Genomic DNA, 26,929 nt, shown 5'->3' on the forward strand with positions numbered 1-26,929 from the left:
ATGTGCCCCATTTCTGGACATCTTTGTTTCAGTAGAGAAAACTGGGGCATTATTTCTGCCCAATGTCTTTCTTGGGTGCTGAACTGCCCCTGTTTCTAGACAAGGACACAGTTATCTCCATTACACACAAGTGGGATTTCTTAACTGGCTTTGCTTTTCCTGTCTGCTGAGATTAATGGAATTTTAGGCAAATGATAGTAAACATTGTTTTCTTGTGGCTGAATGGTGAAGCAGGCTGAAGCCATATTTATCCTGAGTCATTTTCAATTAACTGGTCTGTAATGTTAGATGTAGTTGATTTTCCCACTGGTTACTGCTGCCTTTCAGTACATCACAGATATTGATGTTTGACTGTCTCTGTGAAGTGCTTTGGGATGTTTTCTATGTTCAGGGCAAAATGCAAGTTGTTTGGTAATAGTAATTGGAAAACTGGATGTTCACAGGAGGGTTAACCTGTCAGTGTAGATGGATGACAGGCCTTATTGACACTGGCATAATGGAGCAGATTTAGTTCAAACCAGCACCAGCTTGGCGCACATAATTTACAGTGTACGATGCATGAGTGAGTTTTGAACTGATTTTACTGTTGCACCTTTTGCATTTTTGGTCAGTTTGGAATCTTGCGACAGTCTGCGTGCCTGGATCCTTGTGTGTAAAATATTATTTGTCATCACTGAATGACTGCATTAATCTGCAATCTTTCAGACAGGGAAAAACAGCCCTCATGAACACTATAAAAATAGATGTATGAGTTTTAACAAGCACCCTGATGAGGTTACTGCCCTATAGTGAATCGTAGAGATTTATTGCTCTGTAAATAATAAAACTTTTTGGCTTGTGTTGCTGATTTTGTGATGCGGTATACCCTTCTGGTTTAGTCCTAATTCTGAAACCAGCCCTGCTGGGCTGGAGTTGGAGTCTAAATCTTGCAATTTATCTATTGTATATGTTTCTTCTTGTGGAATGTTAAACAGCTGTGAGGTGCTGTCTGTTAATCATTAAAAAAAATAGTCCTGTACACAACCTGCTGTAAGCTAATACTATCCCCTGAATTTAGATAAATACTGTCCTAGAGGCAGATGTTTCAAATAGTTATCTATATATGTGTAGAATTTGACTTTGATGCAGTGATGAGCACATCTGTTGCTGAACTAGGAATGCAGTTTCATTTTGGATCAATGCAATACTTGTGACTGGCTTAAATCTGTCAACTTTTGCCAGAGCTTTGTGCTTTATCTGATGTGGATCCCTTTTCCTTTAATTTTTTAACCATTTCCCAGCTAAAGAGTACAGGCCCACGTCCTGTTCCCAGACCGTGCTGCTGCTTTTCAGATGGCTACTGGGAGATGCGCAAGAATGGCTCAAGTGGTCTCTGTCTGCAGCGCATTGTAAAGTATATTACGTAAGTTCATTTGGTTACTATTACTCTTGTGCATGCTAGCTCTGCAGTATCGCCTATCCAGAATATGGAACTCTTGACATATTTTCAGATGTCTAAACAGTTGCACTAGCTCTACCAAAGTTCACCTGTAAAGGTCTGCATCAAACAATGATTCCTGGCACTTCTATGATGTGCTGAAATCATATACATCAAGAAATTTCTCGTAATTGATATACCAGAAGGACATTAAAAAAATAGTACTTGCATAATACAGTGCCTTATCGTGTTGTTGAAACATCTCTGAACAAATCACAATGATTCACTTTTGAAGTTCAGTTTCTGTTTTTATAGATAAATGTGGCAGCCATTTCCGTATCTATCAAATATCAATGAGGTGAGTGACCAGTTAGTTGGTTTATTTTGGTATTTATTGAGGGAGGAATGTTGGCCTGAACATTGGGAGAGCTCATTACTCCTCTTCAGATTGTGCCAGTGGATCTGGAACATCTAATTGAGCAGGCAGATTGGACCTTGGTTTAATGTCTCCTCTGAAGAGTGACGCTTCTGACCATGCAGCACTGGCATTTCAATCTAAATTATGCACCAAGTTTTGGTATGGAACTCGAGCGCACAATCAGAAAGGACTTGGGAGGTGGAGGGAGAGAGCTCTCCGCAGAGCCAATCTGACACCACCAATGCTGAAATGGGTTGGGACTTTATTTTTTTTCCTATATATTAAATTACATAATGAGAGCAACTGGAGATTACAGTAGCAAAGACAGATATCTCAGAAATTTGATTCTAGTAGCTGGGAGCAGACAGCTTCGGGAGAATTGTACTTTGGGGTAGCAGTTGGCAAGCTATAGATTTCCTATAGCCAATTCATACTGCAGTAACCCTGGTTCAGCGAATGTTCTGCATTAATCTTGTATGAATACAAGAGGCAGCATTCCAGATATCTTGAGAGTTTTGTATGCAGCAGAAGTGTGTGTGAGGTTTTGCTGCTGATATTCTGTGTGGGTCTTGTATTGTTTTAGGTAGTACAGGCTCCATTTTGTTAGTTCAAGTGACTGCTAAAGATCTTGTGGCACGACTTGAAGAACAGGGACTTCTCTTATTCTGTCCAACTATCCTCCCTTGAACACACAAAAATACAGATTAATGGGTCATTAATGTTTCTTGGACCCCTAACAGCAGTGGTTGAACATTGATACGATGTGCTTTGATATGCCCTCAGATGTGATGAGATGCTATAATAAATGTAAGCCTTTTTTTATATAGTGTAGTATTAAAACCGAGATAATTTATGCCAAAAGGAATCCAGTTTTTTTAAAACTTTGTTTATGGGATGTGGGCATCGCTGGCAAAGGCCAGCATTTATATCCCATCCCTAATTGCCCTCGAAGGTGGTGGTGAGCCGCCGCCTTGAACCGCTGCAGTCGTGTGGTGAAGGTGCTCCCACAGTGCTGTTAGGTAGGGAGTTCCAGGATTTTGACCCAGCGACGATGAAGGATTGGCGATATACTTCCAAGTCAGAGTGGTGTGTGACTTGGAGGGGAACTTGGAGGTGGTGGTGTTCCCATGCGCCTGCTGCCCTTGTCCTTCTAGGTGGTGATGGTGGAAAGGCTTTGGGGAGTCAGGAGGTGAGACACTCGCCGCAGCATCTGACCTGCTCTTGTTGGCCACAGTATTTGTGGCTGGTCCAGTTAAATTCCTGGACAATGGTGACCCCCAGGATGTTGATGGTGGGGGATTTGGCGATGGTAATGCCGGTGAATGTCAAGGGGAGGTGGTCATTGCCTCGCACTTCTGTGGCGCAAATGTTACCTGCCATTTATCAGCCCAAGCTGATAAAAAGTTGTTAGCGCAACTTTTCCTGAGTTGAAAAGCAAGTTGTGCTTGACGGGGCCTAGAAATTGTTTGCGATTCTGAAACTAGTTTGAGGAGCAGTGGTATGTCCTTTAACTGCTGGTGTATAATGAAAATTAGCACTAATCAAGAATCTCCCAATTTTTGGTTTGCATGTATGATACAGAAGTACCCCAGTCGCTGCAATGATGGCAAAAGCAATACAGATATAAAAGTAACATTGGCTTTTGAAGGTCCTGAGCACAGTTTTGTCCTGTGAAAATTCTGGCAGCCAATCGTGCTAACAGTTAATTGGGATGTGGATAATGGAGCCAATTGTGCTGACAGTTAATTGGGATGTGGATAATGGAGCTGTAATTTTCAATATGAACTGCACAGCAGCTTAGATTTATTTAGTGTTTGTATTGCAGCAAAATGCTCAGCGATTCGCAGGTGGTTGGTCAGGCCTGACAGGAGGTGCATGAAGGCACAAAGACTTAGATTATAAGGAGGTTTTTAGGTAGAGAGATGGAGGGGTTTAAGGAGAGTTCCAGAATGTGAAGGCAAGCTAGCTGAAACTGCTTCCCACCCATGGTAGAGTAGAGGGAGGAACCCACAGTAGTCCAGAGGTGGAAGAGGGGAGAGTATGAGCAAAGATGTAGAGTTTCTGGTGTGGACTAAACCGAATGGCTTGGGTCAATTAATAGCAAGTTAAGTTCTGGTTTATCCATGACCCACAGCAGTCCATTCCCAGCCAGATTTGCCGTGCACTGATTAAAGCCAAAGTGTCTCGGTGTCTGGTTACTGTGCAGCTTTCTGGCAAGAGCAGCGTGCTGCTGATCTGAACATTTGATGTGGGTCTATTCTGGTGTATGGGAAGTCGATGATTTACAGCACAATCAACACTGTTTAAAAATTCAATTTTATGGTACCATGTTGTCTGTATTCCTGTAAGCAGGCTAATACAGTGCTTTAATGCAAATAAAACTAGAAATGGCCTCTTTTTAAAAAAAAAAGGATGTTTTATTTTTAAAAATCCTTGCTAATTTAATTTTTTCTGTATCCATCCTATTGTTACCCAGCTGAAATCGGCTCAGCCAGAACAGATTGAGGATCAAACCTGCGATTAGTTCTTGCCAACTGAGCCATTGTGAATCCTCACCAATTTTATGCTTATAATTGATGTCTTGACTGTTATGGGACAAGCTATTCCTGATGCAGTAATGATATTGCATGTTATTGCTTCAGTCAGATACTTGGTCAATACAGTGTGAAACTGTGTTGCTGAGCAGAATACATTCTGGTGACCTGTATATACTGAATTTTGAAGGTTAGGTGTGACCTATTAAGTTGGTTGCAACCCAACCTTAAAGCAATATATTCAATTGCTTTGGTTAATACAAAAAGCTCTAAATCCTGGAGATCTGTAATAAGGCACTGATGAAGGGTATCCAGCTGAAACATTAACCTTTCTTTCCTCTTTCATGTGGATGAACCTGCTGTGCCGTATTTTCTACCTTGTTGAGCTGCTGTGTATCTGTGTTCGTGTAAATAGGGAGCAGTTTGAGTGTTAAACCACTGAGGGACTTCAGGTTTTCTCTTTCTTCCTTCACCCCCACCCACCCGACCCCAATCGCAGTCACTGAATCTCATCTATGCAGTGGTCCCATCTCTTATATCCTGCATGGTGCTGCTGATAGTTAAATATGTACACGTACAAAATATTCCTGCTCTGAGAGCATCCAGTGTGTTCAGGGCAGCTCCACTCAGTCTGCCCTTACAGATTGGAATTCCTGACACTGGATTCCTAGATTTCACCTCTGGCTGTCTAAAATTACAGCAAAAAATTGCTGCTCTTTTAAAATTTCTTCAGCGAATGATGTGTATTGAGTAATATTGTGTGATGCACTACATTCTCATTTCCGTGTGAGATGTGCGAAAGACGTGTGTGCCTGTTTTGAAAGCTGCCATGTGAATTCATTGCCTGCCCTTGACTCTTTGTTGAACAGACTGGTGTTCGGTCCGCTAATCATGCATCTCAAGCCCCAGAATCCTGTTGCACTAAACACTGGAAGATCTTTGTAATGTAAATAATGCCCAAGTTAAAAGTGCCTCTGTGTAAACCATACAAAGGAACAAGTATAACACTAATACAATAGCAAAATACTGCGGATGCTGGAAATCCGAAATATCAACAGAAAATGCTGGAAAAACTCAGCATCCGGCATTTGCTTGCTCTGTAATGTGCCACGTGGCCTCTTGCAAATTGCTGGCACATTGGAATGGATTCTGAATAGCTTTTTTCCAGCAACTACCTGTAAAAAGATTTTAAAGCTGGGTGCCCCCACCCCCCCCCAAATTTTGTTCATCGCGAAGATTCTTTTGAAGACTCATTTTATTTTTTAAAAATAATGAAGACCGGAGAACTTAAAATAGTAAGCTGGCATTTTATTTTGATCTTGTTTGATGTCCAACAGAGCAGATTGCAAAGAGTCTTGTGGTTAGCTTGAAGTGTAAAAAGTTTTTGTTGCGTTTTTCTGGTTGAGAAAACCCAAGCACAGGAAACTTTGTTATCCGGAGGGTAAATGTCCAGCAAGCTCGAGCCACCGGCAAAAATCAGGAGCCGTTTCGTTCGGCTTTTTTCTTTTCGTAGGTTTTTTCTTTTCGTTGCTTTTTTCTCAACAGTCAAGCTCTGCAAGGTCTCGCTGAAGCTGTTGCTAAGCTACAGAGACGCTACAGAGACGCTTGCAAGGTACGGCCGACTATTTAGAAGCTGACAGAGTTTGTTGCCAGTTACGGAGCTCAAAATCTCCGTATGTTTCAACATTAGCGCTGGTTTGTCCGGCAGTTTTGATGGGACGGCAACAGCTCGGTCCCGTCGGTGCTGGATAGCACAAAGTTTCCTGTGAAGGGCTAAGATGCACAGTACAGGACACCACCAAGGCTCACCAGATAGTTGATTTAGCTGAAAGCACTGTGGTCCATTTAGTCTCCACTTTCAGATTACCAATCCTACAATTTTCCCATTACATCATGAATTTAGTATACTGACTTCAATCATCCATCCTGGGCTCTTGGCTGTCTGAGCCATATGGAAACTGTCACCATGTTTAATAGTCTCCAAACTAATTTCTGTAAGTTAGTTAATCTATTAAATAGAGGCATGGCAGGGCAGCTCAGTCCCACAGAATGCATATCCTGTGCCATGTGGGAAATCCAGGACATTTCCCGTGTCCTGGACAACCATGTGTGCAGGAGGTGTCGTCAGCTGGAGGAGCTTGAGCAGCAGCTGGCGTCACTGCGGTGCATCCGTGAGGCTGAGAGCCTTGTGGCTACCCCGCAGCAAAGGAGTGCGCAGGTAGAGACGGAATGGGTGACCAGGCGGGTAGTGCAGGAGTTCCCTGAGTGCATCTCGTTCTCCAACCAGTATTTGGTTCCAAGTACTGGTGAGGGTGATGGTTTCTCTGGGGAGTACAGCCAGAGCCAAGTCTGTGGCACCACGGGTGACTTGGCTGTACGGGGTTGGGGGGGGGGAAGAGGAGTGGTGGGAGAGCAATAGTCATAGGGGATTCGATAGGGGAGCAGACAGGCTCTTCTGCGGCTGCAAATGTGACTCCAGGATGGTATGTTGCCTTCCTGGTGCCAGGGCTAAGGATGTCTGAGTGACTGCAGAACATTGAGGGGGAGGGTGAACAGCCAGACGCCGTGGTCCATATTGGTACCAACGACATAGATAGAAAGGGGGATATGGTCCTGTAGGCCAATTTTAGGGTGCTAGGAAAGAGATTATAAAGCAGGACCTCAAGGGTAGGAATCTCCGGATTACTCTCTGTGCCACGTGTGAGTGAGTTTATAAATAGGAGGAGAGAGCAGATGAATGCGTGGCTGGAGAGATGGTGTGGGGGGAGGGCTTCAGATACCTGGGGCATTGGGACCAGTTCTGGGGGAGGTGGGACCTGTACAGGCTGGGCAGGTTGCACCTCAACAGGGCTGGAACCAATAGCCTCGCGGGGAAGTTTGCTAGTGCTGGTAAGGAGGGTTTAATCTAACTTGGCAGGGGTATAGGCACCAGGATGTAACATTAGAAAGGGGAAATCAAGTGATTAAAAGATTGGGAGAGGCCGAGAGCACTAAAGTAAAATAGAAAGGTATTAGGTGGTGACGAACTAAGAGAATACAGGATGGTCTAAGATGGGTTTACAGTGTATGTATATGAACACAGGAAGCGTAGTAAACAAGTTAAGTGAGCTGCAGGCACAAATAGCCACATGGGAATATGATGATGTGGTAATATTGCGACCTGGCTCAAAAAAGGGCAGGATTGGGTATGAAATATTCCTGGTTATAAGATGTTCAGGAAAGATAGGGAAGGAAAGATGGGAGGTGGTGTGGCAGTACTGGTTAAGGAGAATGTTAGTGCTGGAGAGGGAGGATATCCTGGAGAGGTCGAGGACAGAATCTATATGGCTAGAGTTGAGAAATAATAGAGGTGCCATTACACTACCAGGTGTATGCTATAGGCCACCAACTAGTGGGAAAGATATGAAGGAGCAAATTTGCAGAGAAATTACAGAGAGGTGCAATAATGGGGTACTTCAACTATCCTAATATAGACTGGGATAGTAATAGTGTAAAAGGCAGAGAAGGGTAAGAATTTCTGAAGTGTGTTTTCAGGAGAACTTTCTTGATCAGTATGTTTCTGGCCCAACGAGGAAGGAGGCATTGCTGGATCTGGTTCTGGGGACTGAGGTAGGTCAAGTGGAGCAAGTGTCAGTAGGGGAACATTTAGGGAACAGTGATCATAGTATCATAAGGTTTAGATTAGCTATGGAAAAGGACAGGGAGCAATCTAGAGTAAAAATGTTTAACTGGGGAAAAGCCAATTTCAGTGGGATGAGAACCGATCTGGCCTGGGTAAATTGGAATCAAAGATTGGTGGGCAAAACTGTAATGGAACAATGGGCTGCCTTTTAAAGAGGAAATAGTTCAAGTACAGTTGAGGTACATTCCCACTAGGGAGAAAGGCAGGGTAACTATAGACAGGGCTCCCTGGATGATGAAACAGAGCATATGATGAAGCAGAAAAAGCACGTATGACAGATGTCGGGTTGCAAATACATCCGAGAATCAGGCTATATATAGAAAGGTCAGCGGAGAAGTGAAAAAGAAAATGAGTGGCAAAGAGAGGGTATGAGAATAGAATGGCAGCCAACATAAAAGGTAATCCAGAAGTCTTCTATAGTCATAATAAATAGTAAGAGAAGAGGTGGGGCCGATTAGGGATCAAAAAGGAGACCTATGTATGGAGGCAGAGGGTATGGCTGAGGTACTAAATGAGTACTTTGCATCTGTCTTCAAGGAAAAGGATGCTGTCATAGACATAGTGAAGGAGGAGGTAGTGGAGATACTTGATAGGATACAAATTGATAGAGGTACTGTATTAGAACGGCTACTTAAAGTAGATAAACCACCAGGCGCGGATGGGATGCATCTAGGATGCTGAGGGAATTGAGGGTGAAAATCGTAGAGGTACTGGCCATACCATAATATTCCAATCCTCCATAGATAGGGGGGTGGTGCCAAAGGACTGGAGAATTGCAAATGCTACACCATTGTTCACAAAAGGGTGTAAAAATAAACCCAGCAACTACAGGCCAGTCAGTTTAACCTCGGTAGTGGGGAAGCTTTTAGAAACGGTAATCGGGGACAAAATTAAGTCACTTGGATAGGTGTGGATTAATTAAGGAAAGGCAAATCGTGTTTGACCAACTTGATCGTGTTTTTTGATGCGGTAACAGCAAGGGCTGATGACAGCAATGCAGTGGACTTGGTGTACATGGATTTCCAAAAGGTGTTCAACAAAGTGCCATAAAAGGGACAGTGGCAGCATGGATGCGAAATTGGCTAAGTGACACGAAACAGAGTAGTGGTGAACGGTTGTTTTTCAGACTGGTGGAAGGTATACAGTGGTGTTCCCCAGGGGTCGGTTCTAGGACCACTGCTTTTCTTGATATATATTAATGACTTGGACTTGGGTGTACAGGGCAAAATTTGCAGATGGCACAAAACTTGAAGTATAGTGAACAGTGAAGAGGATAGTGATAGACTTCAAGAAGACAGATAGGCCTGTGAAATGGGAGGACATGTGGCAGATGAAATTTAACACACAAGTGCAAAGTGATATGTTTTGGTAGGAAGAACGAGGAGAGGCAATAGAAACGAAATGGTACAATCCTAAAGGTGGCTACACGAACAGAGACCTGGGGGTATGTGTGCACAAATCGTTGAAGGTGGCAGGGCAGGTTGAGAAAGCGGTTAAAGAAAAGCATACGGAATCCTGGGCTTCATAAATAGAGGTATTTAGAGTACAAAAGTGTGGAAATTATAATGAGCCTTTATAAAACACTGGTTTGGCCTCAACTGGAGTATTGTGTCCAATTCTGGGCACCACATTTTAGGAAGGATGTGAAGACCTTCGAGAGGGTGCATAAAAGATTTATGAGTGGTTCTAGTGATGAAGGACTTTAGTTAAGTGGATAGACTGGAGAAACTGGGTTTGTTCTCCTTGGAGCTGTGAAGGCTGAGAGGAGATTTGATAGAGGTGTTCAAAATCATGATGGGTCTAGACACAGTAAATAGAGAGAAACGGTTCCCATTGGTGGAAGGGTCGAGAACCAGAGAACGCAGATTTAAGGTGATTGACAAAAGAACCAAAGGTGACAGGAGGAAAAACTTTGTTACGCAGCAAGTGGTTAGGATCTGGAATGCACTGCCTGTAAGGGTGGTGGAGGCAGATTCAATCGTGGCTTTCAAAAGGGAATTGGATAAGTACCTGAAGGAAAAAGATTTGCAGGACTATGGGGAAAGGGTGGGGGAGTGGGACTAACTGAAGATCTCTTGCAGAGAGCTGGCATGGGCTCAATGGGCCGAATGGTCTCCTTCTGTGCTGTAACCATTCTGATTCTATTCTATGATTCAATGATCACAATCTGGATATTGGACAAGCAGTCTGACGAGAGGCAATGGAAAGGTAGACCTGAGTTTTATTGACGCCAATGCCTACAGATGATGTTGCCAAGGAGCAACATGTAGATGAGGAAGAGGCCAGGGAACGACCTGAGGGACCCCAGAGCTAATTGGGTGGGAAGGGAAGCCTTTGCTGCAGATGCTTTGGCTGTGGTTGGATAGCTAAGAGTGGAGTCAAGTGAGGGCAGTCCCACTGAACTGCACAACGAAGGAAAGGGGTTGGAGAAGGATGGTGTGATCGAGTGAGCCAAAAGCTGAAGAGAGAATGCACCATGTTCACAGTCACAGAGAATATCCTTGGTTCGGACTGTTTTGGTGCTTAACGGGGTGGAAATTGGATTGGTGAGATTCAGAGGAAGTTGCAGGAAAGAACGACATGGATTTGGAAGGTGACAATATGTTCAAAGACTTTGGAGAGGAAAGGGAGGTTGGAAATGACGTGGTAGTTTGCAAGGACTGGTTGATTTTTTTGAGACCTTGTAGGTGTTGGACGTAACGGAGTGGTCCCCATGGTACAATACTTGATGATTTCATGAAGATCCACTGGCTATTAAATACAGACTAAAAATCCATTGTATTATAGTTTATCCAACACTTAAGTCAGTTAGAATCATACAAGGTTAAAGGAGACTCCGAAGAAACCATTTTCATCAACTATACAGAGTTTAATGCTCCTTTTTGACATTAATGTTAAGTTGGTGATTGAATTTAGTTTTTTCACTTGCAAAATGGCTGTTATGGGGCTTATCGGTGTGTGTATGCATTATCTCACTCTGGTAGAAAGCTAATTTTAAGTATGTCCACTGACAAGTTTGAGCAGAAAACTGGGTTTGTAATTTAGCACTTGCAGATAATTGCCTTCGGGTAAACTCTGTACAGCACTGACTGTATTAGGTGAACATCTCCCTCCTATTTGAGTGTCCGTTTACCTATTATGCTGCAGCATTAAAAATGGTGAGAAGGAGCAGGTTTTGCAAATTACACTCCTTTTCCCTCCCCGCCCTCCATGCATGTTTCTGCATGTGCTACCTGTTTTGATATTGTGTAATAATCTAGGTCTTGTGTTAATCTCTCTTCCCTGTTGCAACAGAAAACTAGAAAACTTTTGTTTTTGAAATCTGGATTATACCAACTGGTGAGCAGAAGTTTAAAACCCACTGATTTTTAGATTTTTGGGTTGTTGTTGCAGTCCTTGCACATGCCACAAAGAATTTTCACCCTGGTCAGAAGAGGCCTGTACTCTTTAGAAAGGAGGTTTTGAAAATACTCTTTTGTGTAGCCATCAAAATAGAACTGTAATTGCACATCATGCTTATGGCGCAATACAGCTGTACTTCTGTTGGCTAGTTTAGTCCAGTGCTCAAAGTAAATGATTGTAAACTCCAGTGTATTCATTGCACTTTTCTTCCGAGTAGGTTTTATGTGGTAGCATGGTGCTGTGGAGGGGTAGGACTTATGATGCCCATACAAGGTCCTGATTTCTTCAGTGCGGCTGGGATAGGCGGTGAGAGAAAGATGCTTTTTCTCGATTCTCTCTCTTCCTAGGGGTTGAAGTATGTTTCACTGGAGATCAACCTGCCTGCTCTTGTGGGCTCCTAGTGACCAGTTTAACACTGGCATTGGCAGAGTGCAGGGTACTGGTCTGTCCTTTTGGCTGGTGTGTAGGAGAGGGACAGTAAATATACTCTTTTTAAAAAAATAAAAAAAAAATAAAAAAATAAAAAAGTTTAGTAATGCACATTTATACAAGGCTCTGAAGTGTACTTCGTTGTCGACTTTTGTGGTTCTTCTGCGTAGTAGAAAGTAGATCCATCTTCTCCAAGCTTGTGTTAAAGCCATGTTAAGTACAGATTGTATTTCTGTACACTTGAGTAGGATTAAATATAACCCACATCTTTAGAGTAAAGCCCTTTTAAACCAGTCGTATGTTTTCTAGACTCATTACTGAATCGGGGTCTGTTGTGCTTTCAACTTGAGTCTCTAACCATAACTCGCTCATGGAAACAAATAGCATATTGATACTGAAACATGTTTACTGTATTTTATTTTGAAAGAAATACCAATGAGCACCAGCATGATGCAATAACCTCCCAGTCAAAGCAGGATTTGATCAGGGTTCGAGTCCTTGGCCCATTTCTCGAAGTGAGATTTTTATAAATTTCCTTTTAATGCAGCACTACTATTTGTGACAGAGTAGCCAGTATCTGCCTGTGGAAACAGATGATTAATACAAGGGTGGGAGAAATGGAAAAGTAGAAAACTTTTTTAAAATTACTGAGCGAAAGAAAGCCTCGTGGGTGAGAGACTGATTGATTTCTTGACCAGTGAACTTGTACTTCACACCGTTTTCTGTACTGATCTAGTAGTCCGAATTGGTTTGTGTGTTGCTAGTGAAAGTTTGCTATATGATCTATTGCAATCACTTTTTTAAAAGCCATAATTCTTGTTCTGTTAAATGCTGATTTTTGTCCTTTTTTGATTTTGTGAACAGGTGAATTGATTTCACATGGCTACCTCCAGGAAGCATAGAGACTCGATTCAACAGCAGACCAACACAATAGGTAGAGCACTGAAACTCTGTTTGAACAACAAACATTCTTTTCCTGCATTGCCTGCTTTCTTAAAGTACTTTTGCCACCCAGTGCTGTGAAATTTTCATATTGTGTCCACTTGAAATGTGTTTGGAGAGAGTATTTTGAATTGCATAGAATTTTACAGCACAGAAACAGGCCATTCAGCCTAACCAGTTGTGCCGGTGTTTGTGCTCCACACGAGCCTACTTCATCTCACCCTATCAACTTCTCCTTCTATTCCTTTCTCCCCCATGTACTTATCCAGCTTCCTATTAAATGCATCTATGCTCGTCGCTTCAACCACTCCATGTGGTAGCGAGTTCCACATTCTCGCCATTCTGAGTAAAGAAGTTTTTTCTGAATTCCTTAATGGATTTATTAGTGACTGTCTTGTATTGAAATATGTTCTCTACGTCTACCTTATCAAACCCCTTCCTAATTTTAAAGACTTCTATCAGGTCACCTCTCCATCTTCTCTCTTCTAGAGAAAAGAGGCCCAAACTGTCCAGTCTTTCTGATAGCAGTATAACTTACTTTCCACAATTTGTAGAGCACTTCACATATAAATGCATCTGGAATTCAAAAATGATTTGCTGCAGCACAAAGACCATTCTGTTGGAGCGATTCTAGCAGTCAGCGCACATGGAGATAGCAGCATATGAACAGTTCAGTTCAGCAGAATACCATTCTGAAATTATATATTAAGGGACTGCTCATTTGTGAAACTCAAATGTGTGTATGGATTTAAAAATGATCACTTGTAGAACACTCTACCAGGTGAAATAAGTATCACAGCATGAAAGTATGCTGCCCCAAGTGCGATGCCAATGCATAAAACCAGCCTGCTAACAACGCACTTGCCCTTTTGAATCTCGTGTTATTTGGCTGCATGTAACTGGAATCAGCTTTTCAAAAAGCTCCAGTTTCCAAAACACACACCGGCAGATGCCATTGGCATGGACTTGCTGGGAATATTATTTTTGTTTTGAAGGCCTTTGCATTCCCAGCTTTATACTAATTATGAAACTATTCTGGAGGTTGTAGAGATGGTGATGGTGGTCAGTGTTCAGGTAAACTAATCTTTGTGATGCCATCCATCTGTTGAGTTGGCTGGCTTCTTTCACTGAAGAGGTGGTTGTCTTGCTGTGACTGCACTCATTGTAAATGGGACTGTTTCAGTTTGTGGCTGCGCAGAGGTTGAAGTTGATTGGCTTGAATTGAAGTGAATGCATTTGTTAAGGTTCTACAATAATACAGTGAGACACAGAGGTAGGGAACAAAAACAGAAAATGTTTAAAACACTCCCAAGTCCATATGTAAAGAAAGGAAAAATGTTGATATTTCAGGCATAGCCCGTCATCAGAACTGGATGATATTACCGATGAGCAGCTCATAAGAAGGAACCGAGTGAAGGAAAGGCTGGTCAACCGTGGGGTTGCAGGCCACCCTGCCTGCAGTCCATTGATTGGATCCCAATCCCATGTACTAACCTTCTCCCTTCCCCACCCTGGCACCTGGCCGTGCCAGCTCAGTAGATGCAACAACTGTCTGTTAACCTCCTCCTGCAACACTGTCCAGGGCCTCACTTCTGGGTGAGACAGCGATTTACTTGTACTTCCTCTAACTTGGTATACTGTGTTTGCTCCTCATGATGCGGTTGGCCTCCTACATTGGGGAGAACAAATGCAGATTAGCTGTTCACTTTACTGAACACCTCTGTTCTGTCCATGCATATAACCCCTGAACTCCGTGTCACTTTCCACTTTAATTCTCCGCCTAGCTCTCGCTCTAATCGCTCTGCCCATGGCCTTGTACACTGTCCCAGTGAAGCTCAACACAAGCTCGAGCAACAGCCCCTAATCTTTCTATTGGAAATTTTCAGCTATCTGGCTTTAATATTGACTTTCGCTTCAGATCTTAAAAACTGGTCCTTTTTTCTCGATGACAGGTGCTGAGAATGTAGTGTGTCCATCTGTAATATCTTCTGTTCTGATGAAGGGCAATGTTTGAAATGTCAGAATTTTTCCTTGCTTTATAGTTGCTGCTTGACCTGCAGAGTGTTTCCAGCATATTCTGTCTTTGTTTCAGATTTCCAGCATCTGCAGCAATTTGTTTTAGGGTCTCTATTGCCGTGGACAAATTGAGTTGCTTTTAACTGGCCGCTTTGCTTTGAGAGCTATGTTATCACCATTGTCCTGCTGAGCAGAGTAAACTGCTGCATGCACAACTAGCACTTTTTTCCTGTTTTCTTTCTGCTCCCCCCCCCCACCCCTGCCCCAACCCATCCTCATTTTCCTACCTATTCCGTTTCCATCTCCTGAAGGTTCTAACTTGCTGGGATACATATTCTTGGGTGTCGGCTGACTTTGGGCACCTTGTCCAAATTCCTCATTTTGAGTCAAAACGATGAATGGCAGGCAATTTGACTGTAAGAAGCATTGTAGTTGAGCCCAATCCAGTCCTCACTTGACACGAGTGTCGCTGGATAGCAATTTGAGTCGGGGACCCTGGCAGGCTTCACCCTTCCTCTTTCCCCCTCCCTTTATTCCAAGTTAGCACTTCAAAAGGAGTTGAAAGAAATGTACTGACAGTGGAAGTTTCCCAAGTCCATCTCCCTCCTGCTCTTGTAGTTGCAGGCACTTGATAACCGTTCACAATTCTTAACAAATTATCACAATTTAAAAAAAGTTTTTAAATAACCTTAAGTTAATTATAATCTGCTTGGAGATGAAAGAAAATGTATTAGTTTATTTTCCCTCCTGGCAATCTGCTATTGTAGCATTCAGTGTTGAAGCAGTATAAGTTTACACTGGCCTGAGATCTGCCTTGCCCTTCTAAAATATCTCTGCTAATGCAAACACTGATTTTGTTGATGTAAGCATTAACAAGCTTGTCTGTACTGCTGTGTGGGAATGAGATCAGGCTTGGACTGGTATCGTGGGGTTTTTTTCCTTCAGAAAATCCCAGCTATCTGTTCTCAAAATTCATTGCACTGTCTGTAAATGGGAAGTATTTGAGAGTTTTTGGCACAGATATTTTATTGAACTTAAAATTTTGCTCAGTGATGTTACATGGTCTTACAATCCCAATGAGAGTGTACAGAAATTACTTTTGTTAGGAGAAATGTCTTCATGTTTGTGAGTGTGATAAAATTGGCTGCATCGATTGCAAGTTCTCTAGATTGTATAAAAACATGCGTCAACCCTATCCTGTAGGACTTGTATTAAGTTAGGAAAAGAAGACATTAGCAGTAGTTAAAACAGCAAAACTGTGTCTGAGCATTCATTAGTGAAATACTACATTTATTCTGTTCCAGAGCTGCATCTAAACTTTTTTTTAATTAAGGCGCAATGACTCCATGGATTAGAGAGGAGAGCTGTAATCAGCATTAGTTGTAAATAAATAATATGCTAGCATAATCTTTAATTGAATCAAAAATTGGACCAGCATCTTGGGAAAGGGAAAAAGGATATTGTATGCAGGCAAGAGGCTGGCATTCCACCAAATGCTGTCCTGTTTTAAACTGCATGTGAATCATCCTCCATTTGAAGAAACTTGGTACAGAGCGCACTGCTTCCAGTGACCAGAGGCCAACTATCTATTTCATATGGGTTGCCCTGAACTGCTTATTGCAGCTAATAGCTGACACCTTAATTAAACAGGTGATCAGACGGGTGCAGCATCAGTATGAATCCAAGCACTGATAACCGTGGCAAAGTGCCCTCTAAATTGGTCTCATTACCTGTGGAGGGGGAGGTGTAGTATTGTGCATTTGAGACAGCGTACTGTACTTGTCAGGTTGTAGACATCTTAACTTGCGCTGTCTTGTGCTTGTATGTAACTTTTTGCTGGGAGGAACAATGTCCCAGGTGAGGTGCAGTAGTGTAATTCGAGGTCTGATCTTATCTGTATTCTGCCGGTTTCTGTTCTTGGACCTTTCACCACAATATAGACCACAAGACCATTCAGCAAAACCCTAATGAGTATTTGTTTAATTAACTGCAGCTACTTCTGAGTATAGAAGAAACTCTGGAAAGGTTGCTATAGCGATCTACTTGTCCAAGACTGGCTGCAGTGTAACTTTTTTGCTTGTGGAATGCTTTAATGACTGACTGCTAGAGCTAATTCTTGGATTTGGCAGCTCAGCATGTCTCAATGGTGCTTTTTCCAATGCCATGTGGAACCTCCAGCCATTCCTGAATGGGGCAGCAATAATAGGATCTGCCCCAGACTTTTTATTTCCCTGATGATAGGAAATGTGAAGATGCATCTCCTACCAAACAGTTATAGAGCAGCTTGGGAACTTGTCTCTTTCCCGTCCAATCAGGAAGTGATATGACAGCAAGGCATCTAACAAAAAGAAAAAAATTAAACCTTTTCAGAACATGTTGGTTCATTAGTAAATATACGTAAATTATATGTAAATTACTGCATTTCTGACGAGTAAGACACCCGCTGTTGTAAATCAGGTAACTATCGAGCAGGAAATGAGCACGAAGAACAGCAATTGATTGTGGTTGTACTGATCCTAGGCCTGTGTGCCATGATGACAAGTGTTTTACAGGGAGTTGAAGGGCAAAGCTTCCATCGCCAGAAGTCCTCGGTTTCCTAGTGGTAGAATATAGATTTTTGGGAGCAAGAACGTCTCCCCTTCATTAGTCTAGTGAGAATAACTTCACTGATTTCTGGCCAGACTGCTCAGTGGAGACTTGTCTGCTATTTCATCCCAAGTCTTTGAAACAGGAAACCGTGAGAAGGAGACAGTGGTAATGAACCATATAGCCCAGGAAAGTTTCGGGTCTGATCCCTGGTCTATGTCGAAGTAGTTGATCTTAATCAGGTAGTATAATAGGAATACTAAAGTTGGCTATGGTGCCTTTTGAATTGGGGAGGGAAAAGATCAACCAGGATCAGCCGTGGCTCAGTGGTAGCATTCTCGCCTCTGAGTCAGAAGGTTGTGGGTTCTAGTCCCATACCAGAGACTTGAACACAAAATCTAGGGTGACACTCCCAGTGCAGTACAAATGGAGTGCTTCACTGTCAGAGGTGCCATCTTTTGGATGAGAAGTTAAACTGAGGCCCCGTCTGCCCCCTCAGGTGGATGTAAAAGCTCCCACGGCACTCTTTTGAAGAAAAGCAGGGGCGTTCTCCCTGGTGTCCTGGCCCATATTTATCCTCAACTAACATCAATCATTTTTTAAAAATTCTGCTCATCACATTGCTGTTTGTGGGACCTTGCTGTGTGCAAATTGGCTGCCCCGTTTCCTACATTACAGCAGTGACGACACTTCCAAAAGTACTTCATTGGCTGTAAATTGCTTTGGGATTACCTGAGGTCATGAAAGGCACTATAAAAATTCAAGTCTGTCTTTCTTACTAACATTGCTAATCCAGCAACCGTTCTTGCAAAATGTCTGGACATCAGACGAAAAGCAAAGCACACTGCTGTGATGCCCGCCATTGTTGAATATCCTGTCCACATGCTGTTAAGGCTCAGATATGGAGACTGCCCACCTGGGGCAGGCACTGGAAGCTGATGTCTGTCCAAACAAACCTCAGTGGAATTTGGAGTTTTCAGGTAAGAAGGTGGAAAGGGAATCTTTGTTTTTGCAGAAACTGATTTTTTTATCTAAGGCTATAGACCTTTGCTTAATGTAGCATAAAAGAACAACTTGATCCTAAAGAAAGATGAATAATGTGCGAGCAATTTTCAACTCCTATAGTTAAGTGTTGCTGGATGCGTGCTGTGACATTGATGTTTAACTGTCCGTTTAACCATGTCTGTTTATTATTGCCCATCAATTTTTGAATGAATGCAAGCAGTTGTAACAGTATGTAAGCTGTCATGGTGTTTGTGGAATACCAGCACCTGTTGCATGGGGATGTGAATGGAATGAAGGAAGGACAAGGTTAGTTGTGAAAAATGCTGTATGTTAAATAGTGTGTTCTAGTGCTCTTGGCTAGCAGTTACCTTTCTCCACTGGTTGTGCAGTAACTTCAGATTGCTTCTAGCAGTCTCTATGTGGGGTAGGGGGACCAGGTCAACAAGACCTGGATCTGAAATGAGACACCACTGGTTTGTGTGTCTTGGTACTACACAATCTATGCTCCTAATAAATTGCAAATGATTGTGCTTGAAGTGAATGGAAACTCCACCAGTTCAAATAAATTTTAACCCTGAACAGTGTTTTAAAATGGAGCAGGAGTAGGCCATTCGGCCCCTCGAGCCTGCTCCGTCATTCGATGAGATCATGGCTGATCATCCAATTTCAGTACCCTATCCCTGCTTTCTCCCCATATCCCTTGATCCCCTTAGCCTTAAGAAATATATCTAACTCCTTCTTGAATATATTTAATGAATTGGCCTCAACTGCCTTCTGTGGTAGAGAATTCCACAGGTTCACCACTCTCTGGATGAAGAAATTCCTCCTCATCTCTGTCCTAAATGGCTTACCCCTTATCCTTAGACTGTGACCCCTGGTTCTGGACTCCCCTGCCATCGGGAACATCCTTCCTGCATCTAGTCTGTCTAGTCCTGTTAGAATTTTGTAAGTTTCAATGAGATCCCCTCTCATTCATCTAAACTCTAGCGAATATAAGCCCAATCGACCCAATCTCTCCTCATACGTCATTCCTGCCATCCCAGGTATCAGTCTAGTGAATCTTTGCTGCACTCTCTCCATGGCAAGAATTTGAATGGTTTTTCCTCTGATATGCAGGTTTCCTTAGCTGAAAAAATTGCAGTGCAATTCTGTGTAACTGCATCTTTGTCTCGAGCGAATAGACCCACAGGAGCAGTGCTTTAAACCACAACCGACTAACTGAAATACTCCACCCCAAATGAATAACACATTGATTTGAGGAGCCGTGTTGTGCGATAACCCAGATGTTGTAAATCTGTCCTTTCCACTTCTTACAAAGGCTAACTAATGAAAGTAAATCTTCAGCTTAGTTTTATGGGGTTAACTTTGAATTGCTTGTCCAATTTCACACTCCAGTACAATATGGAGCTGAATAATCAACTCTGTGAAAGATGCTGTGACTAGCATGCAATAGATGTGAATTGCAGAAGCTTTTGCTGACATTTCAGTTGAACATGAAGATGAAGTATTTATTCATCTTCATTCTATTCCTAGAACTTTTGTAATTAACAATGTTACCCCATAACAGCATCACCTTTAATTGGGCTATGTTCTGGGTTTTTTTTGCCCCAGTTTTCTCCTTCCTGGAAAGCAGAGCTGCATGCTGAAGTGGGGTTCCGTCATGTCTGACCTTAATCAGTGAGTGTGGGCAGGTTTGATTGAAAGCCACAGTGGCAGAGCCTGATCCTTTCCTTGCCTGACATCCAACACGCCATCCATGATGTCCAGCAGGGATCGCTGGATAGAGATTAGGACCAGATACCAAGTACAATTTTTTTAATTTACCCAACACTGCTGCCCCACCAAGATCAGCTAACTCCGCATAGGGACTGAAGCAGGAACCTTTCTGGTACCGCACCATGTGGTGCATTTACTCAATGGTCCACTAGAGGATAGAAAAAGCTGGAAATACTCAGGTCAGGCAGCATCTGTGGAGAGAGAAACAGAGTTTAACGTTTCAGGTCGATGACCTTTCGTCAGAACGTCGTGAGTATTTCCAGCATTTTCTGTTTTTATTTCAGATTTCCAGCATCTGCAGTATTTTGCTTTTGTCCACTAGAGGGTGCTAGTTAGAGTGCTGGAGAAAATATTAATGGTTTTACCTTTTCCCATTGTGTCATATTTTGGTTAATTTTAGCCTCATTGTTTGGTAAATGGGGATTTCTGGAGTTTAATTGCTTCGTTTGATGCTGCTGATCTAGAGACTAAACACTGGAAATTCCCTAACCAAAACTATGAACAGTAATGTCAGCATAGTTGGCCCTATGTTTCTGCAGAGTAGCAGGGACGTTTGCTGGATTTGAGCTACAGTCTCCAGCTCGGAGCAAGCAGTTTGTAATAGTCACTCTCTTTAATCTAATCCCTGCACTTTGGATGTGTTTATCCTTGTGGCCCTCCTGTATTAAACTTGTCGTGCTGCAGTGTTCTTCCAGTGTACCAAAGTGATAAGACTTTCCCTCAGGGAAACTTGGAACCTCGAAGAGAAAAATCCATGTTTCCTCGTTTCTGATCATGTGTGCTAAGCGGAGTGAGTTGTTTAAACAATTATAGTTAGTGTAAGCCACTCCATTTACCGTAGGAACATTTTGTAAGTGAACAGTAAAGTAGGTAAGTTCAGCAATCCAGCACTCCCAATGGGAAGCCATGCTCGAGGGGAACATGGATCTGAAAATCAGCACTACAATGTCATAACCTTGTCTCCAACCTCTGCTCCCTTTCTGCACAGCTTCCTTGTTGGGGGTGCAGGATCATTGCATTTACCCTAAAATTCCAAGCCTTTCTATCTCCCACCCATTATATAGGGATTTACAAACTTTATTCACTGCCAGTACTAACCATTGCATGCAGTTTGATCAGTTGTGCAATCGACCAGAGTTAGTAGAATCAAAATGCAGTCATGATGAAGGCAGGTGTGGTATTTTAAAATGAATCCTTTCCCTCTCCACAGATTCTGATTTACAGAGAGGAAGTTATTGTGAAACTGAGTGGCAAACGCCAATACTTTCAGAAAAGTTCCAACGCAGGACAGAAAGGCGGCCCAGTACAGCCGACAGCGGGGACACTGCTTTGGGAACATCTTGTTCTGATAGCACAGACGGTGAGTTGATTAGAAATATACGGGGGAAAGTGCAGTCTGCATAAAAGTGCTTTGAGGTTTTAGGCTGCATTGCACATGTGTTCATCAAATAATAGAACCTGAGCTTGGCCTCGGACTGTAACTGAGCCATGAAGGTCCCAGGATCATTTCCTGGTCAGTGTCTAATCAGTTGATCTCCATTGCAATAGTGGCCCTGGGTTAGGTAGGGGGAAATCAGCCAGGGTTTATCATGTCAGTAAGTAACTCCTGTTGGAAAGTATATGTGTTGAGTGAGGAATGGATTGGACTTGGCTGTGATGCCCCTCTTTAGAAAAATAGTCTACTGACATTCAAAGTTGAAGGCTCACTGATAGTATCACTTGTGTAGGTTCTGGCAGGCAGCTAGATATAGATAATGCCTTGAGGAGAGAGGGGAGAAAATTAACAAAAATAAAACTTGCGTGTAGTTATCTTTTTGACATTGTTTGAAACGTAACACGCTTGCTTATTGAGACGTGTGTAAATGGCTGTGCCGCTTGGCTCAGCTGGTAGCTCTGTCGCCTCTGAGTTGCAAGTTTGTGGTTTTCAGCCCCACGCCATCACATAACCTAGGCTGACACTTGAGTGCAGTACTGAGTGCCGTCTTTCAGATAGACATTAAACTGGGCTGTTGTTTGCCTGGTCACATGACGGGGAGTTTTCCTGGTGTTGTGACCAACATTGTTCCCTCAACCAACACCACCAAAAAACGCATTCATTTAATTGCTACTTTTGAAACCTTGCTTGTGCAAATTGACCATGGCAAGCAGTCACTAAACTTTACCAAAGGAATTCATATTCAGTGCTTTCATATGTCTTTCAAGACTTGATGGGGCAACACCTGTCTTTCTTTCATACTCTGGAAATACAGACATGTGAAAATCTGATCTACCTGACTCTGCTTTCCCCTCCTGTAGGCAGTGACTGTTCTTGGTGGGACATCACAGCTGAACCTGATCCTTTTTTTATTTCCCCTTCATAACTCGGGGGGCACTGAATTACACCGTCCCCTACTGCAGCCTTGACTGATTCTCATTTATAATGCTCGGTGACCCCCCCCCGGGGACCCGCCCTCCCTCGGTGGCTCGCTCCCCCCCGGGGACCCGCCCTCCCTCGGTGGCTCGCTCCCCCCCGGGGAGCCGCCCTCCCTCGGTGGCTCGCTCCCGGGGACCCGCCCTCCCTCGGTGGCTCGCTCCCCCCCGGGGACCCGCCCTCCCTCGGTGGCTCGCTCCCGGGGACCCGCCCTCCCTCGGTGGCTCGCTCCCGGGGACCCGCCCTCCCTCGGTGGCTCCCCCCGGGGACCCGCCCTCCCTCGGTGGCTCGCCCCCGGGGACCCGCCCTCCCTCGGTGGCTCGCCCCCGGGGACCCGCCCTCCCTCGGTGGCTCGCCCCCGGGGACCCGCCCTCCCTCGGTGGCTCGCCCCCGGGGACCCGCCCTCCCTCGGTGGCTCGCCCCCGGGGACCCGCCCTCCCTCGGTGGCTCGCCCGCCCCCGGGGACCCGCCCTCCCTCGGTGGCTCGCTCGCCCCCCGGGGACCCGCCCTCCCTCGGTGGCTCGCTCCCCCCCGGGGACCCGCCCTCCCTCGGTGGCTCGCTCCCCCCGGGGACCCGCCCTCCCTCGGTGGCTCGCTCCCGGGGACCCGCCCTCCCTCGGTGGCTCGCTCCCGGGGACCCGCCCTCCCTCGGTGGCTCGCTCCCGGGGACCCGCCCTCCCTCGGTGGCTCGCTCCCGGGGACCCGCCCTCCCTCGGTGGCTCGCTCCCGGGGACCCGCCCTCCCTCGGTGGCTCGCTCCCGGGGACCCGCCCTCCCTCGGTGGCTCGCTCCCGGGGACCCGCCCTCCCTCGGTGGCTCGCTCCCGGGGACCCGCCCTCCCTCGGTGGCTCGCTCCCGGGGACCCGCCCTCCCTCGGTGGCTCGCTCCCGGGACCCGCCCTCCCTCGGTGGCTCGCTCCCGGGGACCCGCCCTCCCTCGGTGGCTCGCTCCCGGGGACCCGCCCTCCCTCGGTGGCTCGCTCCCGGGGACCCGCCCTCCCTCGGTGGCTCGCTCCCGGGGACCCGCCCTCCCTCGGTGGCTCGCTCCCGGGGACCCGCCCTCCCTCGGTGGCTCGCTCCCGGGGACCCGCCCTCCCTCGGTGGCTCGCTCCCGGGGACCCGCCCTCCCTCGGTGGCTCGCTCCCGGGGACCCGCCCTCCCTCGGTGGCTCGCTCCCGGGGACCCGCCCTCCCTCGGTGGCTCGCTCCCGGGGACCCGCCCTCCCTCGGTGGCTCGCTCCCGGGGACCCGCCCTCCCTCGGTGGCTCGCTCCCGGGGACCCGCCCTCCCTCGGTGGCTCGCTCCCGGGGACCCGCCCTCCCTCGGTGGCTCGCTCCCGGGGACCCGCCCTCCCTCGGTGGCTCGCTCCCGGGGACCCGCCCTCCCTCGGTGGCTCGCACCCGGGGACCCGCCCTCCCTCGGTGGCTCGCTCCCGGGGACCCGCCCTCCCTCGGTGGCTCGCTCCCGGGGACCCGCCCTCCCTCGGTGGCTCGCTCCCGGGGACCCGCCCTCCCTCGGTGGCTCGCTCCCGGGGACCCGCCCTCCCTCGGTGGCTCGCTCCCGGGGACCCGCCCTCCCTCGGTGGCTCGCTCCCGGGGACCCGCCCTCCCTCGGTGGCTCGCTCCCGGGGAACCCGCCCTCCCTCGGTGGCTCGCTCCCGGGGACCCGCCCTCCCTCGGTGGCTCGCTCCCGGGGACCCGCCCTCCCTCGGTGGCTCGCTCCCGGGGACCCGCCCTCCCTCGGTGGCTCGCTCCCGGGGACCCGCCCTCCCTCGGTGGCTCGCTCCCGGGGACCCGCCCTCCCTCGGTGGCTCGCTCCCGGGGACCCGCCCTCCCTCGGTGGCTCGCTCCCGGGGACCCGCCCTCCCTCGGTGGCTCGCTCCCGGGGACCCGCCCTCCCTCGGTGGCTCGCTCCCGGGGACCCGCCCTCCCTCGGTGGCTCGCTCCCGGGGACCCGCCCTCCCTCGGTGGCTCGCTCCCGGGGACCCGCCCTCCCTCGGTGGCTCGCTCCCGGGGACCCGCCCTCCCTCGGTGGCTCGCTCCCGGGGACCCGCCCTCCCTCGGTGGCTCGCTCCCGGGGACCCGCCCTCCCTCGGTGGCTCGCTCCCGGGGACCCGCCCTCCCTCGGTGGCTCGCTCCCGGGGACCCGCCCTCCCTCGGTGGCTCGCTCCCGGGGACCCGCCCTCCCTCGGTGGCTCGCTCCCGGGGACCCGCCCTCCCTCGGTGGCTCGCTCCCGGGGACCCGCCCTCCCTCGGTGGCTCGCTCCCGGGGACCCGCCCTCCCTCGGTGGCTCGCTCCCGGGGACCCGCCCTCCCTCGGTGGCTCGCTCCCGGGGACCCGCCCTCCCTCGGTGGCTCGCTCCCGGGGACCTGCCCTCCCTCGGTGGCTCGCTCCCGGGGACCCGCCCTCCCTCGGTGGCTCGCTCCCGGGGACCCGCCCTCCCTCGGTGGCTCGCTCCCGGGGACCCGCCCTCCCTCGGTGGCTCGCTCCCGGGGACCCGCCCTCCCTCGGTGGCTCGCTCCCGGGGACCCGCCCTCCCTCGGTGGCTCGCTCCCGGGGACCCGCCCTCCCTCGGTGGCTCGCTCCCGGGGACCCGCCCTCCCTCGGTGGCTCGCTCCCGGGGACCCGCCCTCCCTCGGTGGCTCGCTCCCGGGGACCCGCCCTCCCTCGGTGGCTCGCTCCCGGGGACCCGCCCTCCCTCGGTGGCTCGCTCCCGGGGACCCGCCCTCCCTCGGTGGCTCGCTCCCGGGGACCCGCCCTCCCTCGGTGGCTCGCTCCCGGGGACCCGCCCTCCCTCGGTGGCTCGCTCCCGGGGACCCGCCCTCCCTCGGTGGCTCGCTCCCGGGGACCCGCCCTCCCTCGGTGGCTCGCTCCCGGGGACCCGCCCTCCCTCGGTGGCTCGCTCCCGGGGACCCGCCCTCCCTCGGTGGCTCGCTCCCGGGGACCCGCCCTCCCTCGGTGGCTCGCTCCCGGGGACCCGCCCTCCCTCGGTGGCTCGCTCCCGGGGACCCGCCCTCCCTCGGTGGCTCGCTCCCGGGGACCCGCCCTCCCTCGGTGGCTCGCTCCCGGGGACCCGCCCTCCCTCGGTGGCTCGCTCCCGGGGACCCGCCCTCCCTCGGTGGCTCGCTCCCGGGGACCCGCCCTCCCTCGGTGGCTCGCTCCCGGGGACCCGCCCTCCCTCGGTGGCTCGCTCCCGGGGACCCGCCCTCCCTCGGTGGCTCGCTCCCGGGGACCCGCCCTCCCTCGGTGGCTCGCTCCCGGGGACCCGCCCTCCCTCGGTGGCTCGCTCCCGGGGACCCGCCCTCCCTCGGTGGCTCGCTCCCGGGGACCCGCCCTCCCTCGGTGGCTCGCTCCCGGGGACCCGCCCTCCCTCGGTGGCTCGCTCCCCCCGGGGACCCGCCCTCCCTCGGTGGCTCGCTCCCCCCCCCCCCCCCCCCGGAGACCCTTGCACACGCATGTTTGTACAGTCTGTGCCAATATTGGTGAAGGAGGGTCTTCAGGAGTGAATCATTATCGGGTATAGCAAATAAGCTACCAAAAGCATGTAATTGTATAGGGATTGGCTGACTAGTGCAAAGAATGTGTACTGCAATCAGTCTGTGGTAAAATCGGTATGCAATCATATTGCAGACTTCTTGTATCTAGCTTGAAAAACAGTCTGACTCAAGCCTGTGTGCATGACTGGTATATAATACAGCCTCTTCTCAAAAGACTTTATGCTAATGACTGGGGTGGGTTGTGTAGCAGACTGTTGTCAATTAGAAATTCTTGGATACAACCTTGCATATAATTGGTAGAAGAGGCAGCAGCAGTGAGTTGGCACAACATTCACTAATGGGCTCTAAGAAATGGATGCTTTGCTCTTGGTACCAGTGTCCGTTCGCTCAGGGATATGATTACTGATAGAATATTTGAATGTCAAAATACTGTTGGCATTTAGAAATTGAATGTTTGCTTTTGTCATGAAATATCTAACATCTGTCATGTTGTATGTCGTAACTCATATATTTTGGATATTGCATGACTGCCCAGCTATAGACCTAAAAAAAAAATGTTCAATTACAGCAATGTTACTGCAATGTTGGAGCTAGATCTAGCAGCATAGTCTCTTATTTCCCCGTGTGTTCTTGTCAGTATCATGGGGATAGGTGCCAATCTGAGTTGAAACAGTCTGGCTCCGAGCCACTTCAATATACATCAGTTAGGAGTTGGGAGTGAGTATCCTCTCTGCCATCTCAGTTACAGAATGATCTATGATGCAAGGAGACCTAAATAAGGATAAAATGTATTTGAAGAAACTAAACTGGGGATGTGC

The 26,929-nt window shown here is 47.6% G+C and overlaps 1 protein-coding gene across 5 annotated transcripts in view; it reads left to right on the top strand.

The window, feature by feature from the left end:
- Positions 1-26,929, top strand: part of cep85 (centrosomal protein 85) — a 66,821-nt gene that overhangs the window by 2,691 nt on the left and 37,201 nt on the right. For 3 of the 5 annotated variants that reach the window (XM_085962745.1, XM_085962747.1, XM_085962743.1), the window contains exons 2-4: positions 1,281-1,402; positions 12,747-12,816; positions 21,418-21,567. In XM_085962745.1, coding sequence (XP_085818871.1) covers positions 12,762-12,816; positions 21,418-21,567 — 205 coding nt within the window. In that variant the 5' untranslated portion in view covers positions 1,281-1,402; positions 12,747-12,761. Of the gene's footprint in view, positions 1-1,280; positions 1,403-1,732; positions 1,776-12,746; positions 12,817-21,417; positions 21,568-26,929 lie in introns of all 5 variants that reach the window. The other 2 variants (XM_085962744.1, XM_085962748.1) reach the window with 2 other exon arrangements.

Source organism: Somniosus microcephalus, chromosome 20, assembly GCF_052327205.1.
Source record: "Somniosus microcephalus isolate GS21.2 chromosome 20, FLI_Smic_1.0, whole genome shotgun sequence".
In the NCBI taxonomy this organism is placed as follows: domain Eukaryota; kingdom Metazoa; phylum Chordata; class Chondrichthyes; order Squaliformes; family Somniosidae; genus Somniosus; species Somniosus microcephalus.